Genomic DNA, 6,554 nt, shown 5'->3' with positions numbered 1-6,554 from the left:
TATCAGCCCGCAAGCCCTACCACACCACTACGGGCTTGGTGCCGCGGCGCGCAGGAGTTTCCGGCCAATGGAAGCCGACAAAACCTACCCTATAATCCAGTGTAATTAACGAATACCTACTTGACTGCCGGGCCGGGCTGGGCTGGGCCGCTGCTGTGGCGGAGAGCTGTGAACAGAATGAACACGCAGGCCCTGCTCTTGCCCGACCGGAGGGGGGGGGATGGGGGGGTCGACCTCGCATACATATTTTAACCGTAATTACACCCAGAAGCAGTGCAGCGCGCCGGCGTTTTGGCTCCGTTTTGTCCATTCATGGGATGGAAAAAGGCCAAACCCCATCGTCATCGCCGAGGCAGCAGCAGCAGCAGCGGGTGGCGGCGACGGCCAGCGGCAGCACCACCACCAGAGAGTCGAAGCGAGCGCCGCACGGACGGACGGACGTTCCATCAGGCCAAAAGACTATAAATAAATTAACGTTTCGGGACGTCAGTTCAAACCGACGGTAATTGTGACGACTTTATCAACGGGGCGTAATCACGAAGCAAGAGAGCCCGCCCGAGCCGGTGGCGCGCGGCGGCAGCAGCTGCCCGACTTGTATTACTTCCACAAACACCTTAAATAAATGGATGCAAATTGTTAGTTTATGCCTCGACTCGCTGCTGCTGGTGCTGCTGCTGGTTGCCCCGGTAGTATCGCCCTGCTTCGCGCTACCCGGCCAGTGGCAGTGCAACTTCGCAACATAAGTTTAGTGCAATAACTGTCGAGTCCCCCAGGACGAAAGTAAAAAGAAACAAAGGAAAGCTTTCATCCGCAACGAACAACTCACAATAAGGCAGCATGAAGAGCTGAAACTACGGTCTATTGCTGCTGAGATCCAAAACCAAAAGTATTTTTGTATCAACTAATTAATAGTGTCCAGTTTTAAATATATGTTTTTCTTCTAATTCTACCTTCTGCATAAAGAAGGAATGTCCCGCCATGTCCTCAGGTAATAACACGTACAGAGGCGTTTTTGGTTTCCAGACTATAAAATTTCAGCAGTTAAACTGTATCGCATGCACGCGTGTGGGCGAGTTTACTTACTCCCTCTGGGCCGTGGGTCAGAGGCGGAAGACGGCAGAGGTAGCTAACTAGGTAATCTATCAGCTATAGCTATATAGCTCATCCGATCCTAGCTATAATCTATAGATGGGCTATGTGAGATCAGCGTTCGCACCGCAGATCCCGATAATCACGAAAACCACCCTGACTACCCTTTCTAGAGCGTTTAATTTGCAATGGATTTACAATATATCCCCCACTCGAGCCCGCCACAGTATCCTTGCGCTGAAATTTTGAAATACTTGTAGGATACAAGGACAAAAGTCCAATCAGGAAAAATATCGCCGACGAAAGAAACAAACGAAAGGAAACGTTGCCTTTACTGTAAACAGTCGCGTTATACGACGTGTGAGGAGGAGCGCAGCCAGTGTTGCAGCTCAGCGAGGTGTGTTCCAAATGTTCCAATTAACACCCTTTCTCTATCTCTTGCTCTTGTCTCTCTCTCTCTCTGGTCCAAGGAGGGGGAGTCGGCATAAATCTGAGGACCATTCCCTCGGCCTGACTTCCCAATGCGCTCGCCGTCGCCCTGCGTTTGAACGATGAGGTGTGTTCCAATTACCACCGCTGGCACGCGGAGCAGCGCGGAGCGGCGCGGAGCAGCCAGCCAGCGCGGCGCGGCCGGGGTAACATAAATAAAGAGTAGTTGGGTGAGTCACCCGCTCGGAGCCCCCGCGGGGGAGGGGGGGGTTGTCACCCCCCTCAAACGTACGCATCAAGACCGGCGGCGGCGATTTACAAATCGCATTATTTTTATTGACAAAATCGCAAAGGGTTTACACTGTAAAATGCCGCTATCGAAGCCCCGCCCCGCATGCATGCTATGAAGACAAGGGTAATTGCAAAGCAAATGCTTTGGGGTCGATATAATTCAACAAATTTGGGTAATTTTTCAGCAAATAATAACCCTTTGGGCGCGCAACGCACTGTATCGCCGAGCATTAACCGAACGAGATATCGAAAAGAGTACAGCAGCTGGACGACAGCCATCTTGCTGCAAGACAGTTCCAATATCGAAGATGACGCCCGTCGATAGAGAGATAAGTGCGACTCGTTTTATGTTTTTGATTCATCTGTGTATTTCAGTGCGGCCGGCGGCGGCCGGGCGCAGGCGACTGAACCGGCCAGTGACCGCGGGCGGGTGGAAGAGGAGGGGGGGGGGGCGTGTTGGCGGGAGGAGAGAGAGGGTTATTTAGTGCGTGCGAGATACAAGTCGATGCAGCGGCCACGCATGAGGCCCACCGCCACCACCGCCGCCGCCATCCATTCCATACCTCAGAAACACGAAAATCGTGTGGCTGAAAAGCCGCATTCGATTGTAAACTGTGCGTTCGTGAAGATAAGCATAGAAACGGGCTAGCCTTGTCCTGTCCTAATAGTCCTGGTAAAATTCCCACAGAATTCAGTATATTTAAACAAACAAACAAAAAACAAACAAGGGAGTCGTGTTGTAGAACACAACTTTTTCTGCCAAGAAATATACCCGATCTTAAACTATCGCTCTCATTGTGATGCGATCATCCAGAAAGTGCGTCAGTCATCTGCTGATAAGAAATTGCCATGTTTCAGGCAAGCTCTGAGCGCCTAATAGGTAGGCAACATATTGTCCAGTAGTGCATGTGTGTACTGCGGGGTGGCCTACCCTGAGTTTCGCAGGCGCCGGCGCGCCAGGCTCGCGCTATAAAAATAAACATGTTACTATTTGGTGTGTTTTTAAAATTCCGCTTAGGAACTGATTTTTTGTGTTTTTTGACTACATATAAGCTGATAATCAGTGTTCCAGATGTCCTAAAACATTACTTTCATTCCTGCTGTGTACTCTAACCTATAAGTGTTTAAATACATAACTAAACACCCAACAAAACTCGCATAAGGGTATTTCAACATAAACACTCTTCACGGATTCAAATTATTACACACAAACATTGGAAAATAAAATGTACAACTGTCGCTTGCATGCAAGTTGATGAATAAGAATTTGGTTGGTCTCATTGAACGACATTGGAAAATGAATGAGTAACTACTGAAAGCTAAAATTGATCTGCAGAAACTCTGGAACTCATCTCACACATTGCACCTATCTAAGTGATCTATATTAAACAGATCTCTCACGCACTGTTGATACACAATCGGATATTCTGCCTTCAATGCTCACGCCTCATCAAAGTCTAAATGAGACTGTTGAGCATACCAAATGCAAGGCACCATTTTAAAAATGTGTACAGGGTTCAAACGTTTATGCATATCCAGCTGCCTTACACTACAGGTAACAACTTACTTGAATAACAATGCAGGTTGTAGGATGCTGTGATCCATGGCACCAAGTTCCTAACCTCAACACGCCTAATTATTTCTGGACCAGACTGGCCTTTGAAAAACGTATCGGTTACCTACAGAGAGAGAATGAAGCAAAAATATTAGGAGACGATAATCCAGAAGGACCAGCTATTGACACTCAAGCGTTAGACATAGAAAACTTACTCAAAGTTTGATATAATAGGCAAAACGGCGAGGTGGACGGGTTGGAGGGGGCGGGCGCGGGGGATGGACTGTGGCGTGCTCTTGTGGTACAAATGTGAAACTCAGAACATTGTGGCATTCCCTATGAGAAATTATCAATCCAAAAGACATCAATTTGACGTAAATGGCGTGATTTTCACGAAAACTCGTCCCGTAATTTGATGATATTTTGACGAATTTACGTCAAATTGATGTATTTTTGATTAATCGTTTCTCACTGGGTCGGCCGTGGCTGTTTGTCACTCCATGCCAAGTATTTGAGCGGTGCTGTTTGGAGCAGCACCGTATAGCAGAAGATAAGAAGACTGCACGCGATCTGACCTGGCTGGCGGTGTGATGTACGAGGACAGGAGGGCCCGGGGCCCAGGGCAGTTGCCGGGCGGGGGCCAGGCAGTCTGACAGGCCAGAGGTGTGGGTGCGCGCCGGGCTGGGCTGGGTTGGGGCTGGTCCATTCCTCGCCGGTGAGGTCACTTTCGCCCCCGGGGCCTGAAGCGAACCCCGGTCGAAAGGATGCTTCCAGCGGTGCGGAGAAGTGGTGCCGGTGTCTCTGCTGCCCGCGCCTCCTGGGTCTCGTTCCGAACTCCGAACACGGCGACGACGACGCCACAACGTCTGCAGCAGGCGCGCGACCTCTCGGCCCTGGCGGCGGCGTGGCGGTCGACAACCCCTAGCAGGCGGACGTCTGCCCTATGCGGGTGCGGGGCTGGGCGTGACAGACAGTGCGGCGTCCTCCACCAGCCGACTGATTCCGAAGAACCAACCTTACCTATACCTTCCGTATAGCTAGCTCCGTCCTTGTCTCACTCATAGGACAGCGCCCCTTGAGGTCTTTTCGGAATCAGTCTGCAGGGTGGCGGCCAGGCCGGGGCCCACCGCGCGCCCGCACCCGCTGCTGCCGGACCACATGGGGGTTTGACCCTTGATCTCCAGCCCCACCGCACCACCGGGCCGGGCTCTGCCTGGCGACAGTCCAGCAAAACGACCCGTCCCACCGGCCGGCCGCCCACCTGCTCGGGGGCCTGCTCGCCCAGCTCCAGGCCCTCCAGGGGCGGGGCCGCGGGCCAGGCCAAGCGGCCCCCCCAGGAGCGGTCCAGCAGCGGAGGGCGGGCCGCTCTCACGGGCGCAGGACGGGACGGCCGCGCTCGGTTAGGAGGCCCGCTACGCCGCTACGCCTATCTGCCTCATCGCTACCGGGCCGATCACGCGCCCGACGGCTCCGCCCCGCTCCGCCATGTGCAGGCCCACATACTGAAGCAGTTCGTGCTCGCCGTCGTCTACGACAAACGCAGTCAGTAGTCGACGGGGTGCAAGTAGAACGGAAGAAGTAGTCTCCTCGGCTTGGGGACTCTCTTCCCCCGCCGAGGCCGCGGCCGCGGGCCTGCACGCATCCACGTCCACGACGGGCCCGACCCGGCGCGGCCCGGCGGCGCGTCGTGTCCTCCAGTCCAGCAGTCCGGTCATAATAATCCGGGGGCCCGTAATTGCAGCCGCCACCACTAATTGTCCCGCCAGCAATAATTGCTTATCAAGCACATCATCGAAGCCAAGCAGCAGCAGCGGCAGCAGCAGCAGCACGAGGAGGCGACCTCCCGGCTGACCTCCGCGCGCACCGCCACGCACCGCCGCCGCGCCCTCACTCCGCTCCGCGCGGGAGTAGAGAAGCGCCTGCTCCTCCTGGTTGAGCCCGCACGCTGGTGTGGGAGTGGTCGCACGTCCAAAGCTTCTGATCCGGTGGCGCGTACCCTCTATTCCACTAGCAGCAGCAGCGGCTCGCCCCGCCCCGCGCCTATGGACGTTAGAGCCACGGCGGCGGGTCAAGGGGGTCAGAGGTCCGCGCCACCGAGACGAGCTAGCTGCTGGTGCCAGCGGCGTACACATGGCGATCGTCGTAACTAACTCCTCGATAAGCCCCCTGCCTGGATGGATGAGGTGAAGGGGTGTGGTGGTGGTGGGGTAATTCGATGAAAGGGCGGACGGAGGAGCGTGGACGAATGCACACAGCAAAGTCGAATACAGTCAATAATACTGGGAAAGAGTAGAGACAGGGACAAACAAAGTACAAGGGCAGCGCCGTAGTGTGGAAGATTGGGACGCGACGCGAGACTGCACCCGGTCAAAATTCCCAAGCACCGTTGGAAAAATTTGTGCTCTTCGTTCTAGGATCGACATGAGCAGACGACAAACCCCGGTCGGGAGGTGTGTCGCGGTGGTCGCAGGAGCGACGACGGGCTACACAAGGACAGTCACACACACACACACACACACACACACACACACACACACACTCACACACACACACACACTCACACAAGGCCCAGGAAATAAAGACTGTCAACACACGAGCTGTATTTCAGTCCAGGGCCCCGACGCGCATTACCGCACGCGTGCGCACAGAGGTGGTTTAGGTTTGGTAGGTGGCGCTTCCTGGTGGCCGGAGATTGAACACACCACCAGAGGGGCACAATAACTCAGACCGATGTCTCCCGCGCACACACACACGCACGCACGCACCTCCTCACCTCGTACCTCCCGCGGGTGGACCGGGCCGGCCCCCGACGGCCCCGGCGAGGAAGGCTCTCTCCTGAATGCCTCTCATTCGATTACAACTCAATAACGCCACCCGTAGCCGCCGCAGCTCCTCTCTCTATCTCTCTCCCTCTCTCTTTAGGCTTTTTGGATCGTTAGCGTGATGGCGCGCGGCGCTCACGCGGCCCCTGCGCGGTGTAAATCAGTCACCAGGGAGCGCGGCCGCGGCGGCCGCCTCGCCATGCAAATAAAGAATTGACGCGATAAATGGAAGCAAAGGCGGTCCGGCATGGGGGAGATAAATAACCAACCGAAGCTCGTTCCCGCCGAGCTGTAGAGCGACCCGTTCGTTCACCCCTTTTAATTTGCGGCTTCAAGAAGTTTTTCTTTTCACACGCTTTTGAGAGAGG

At 54.6% G+C, this 6,554-nt stretch overlaps 1 protein-coding gene across 1 annotated transcript in view; it reads right to left on the bottom strand.

The window, feature by feature from the left end:
* Positions 1-3,639, bottom strand: part of LOC113213743 (uncharacterized) — a 53,614-nt gene extending 49,975 nt beyond the window's left edge. Inside the window, exons 1-2 of the mRNA XM_026432899.2 lie at positions 3,580-3,639; positions 3,377-3,488 (exon numbers count right to left, since the gene is read on the bottom strand). Of these exons, the coding sequence (XP_026288684.1) occupies positions 3,377-3,414 (38 nt within the window). The 5' untranslated portion in view covers positions 3,415-3,488; positions 3,580-3,639. The remainder of the gene's footprint in view (positions 1-3,376; positions 3,489-3,579) is intronic.
* Positions 3,640-6,554: the final 2,915 nt, after the last annotated feature.

This window comes from Frankliniella occidentalis, unplaced genomic scaffold (genome assembly GCF_000697945.3).
Source record: "Frankliniella occidentalis isolate FOCC.00 unplaced genomic scaffold, Focc_3.1 Scaffold38, whole genome shotgun sequence".
Taxonomy (NCBI): domain Eukaryota; kingdom Metazoa; phylum Arthropoda; class Insecta; order Thysanoptera; family Thripidae; genus Frankliniella; species Frankliniella occidentalis.
The sequence above is the reverse complement of the archived record's forward strand: the minus strand, read 5'-3'. Positions and strand labels throughout refer to the sequence as shown.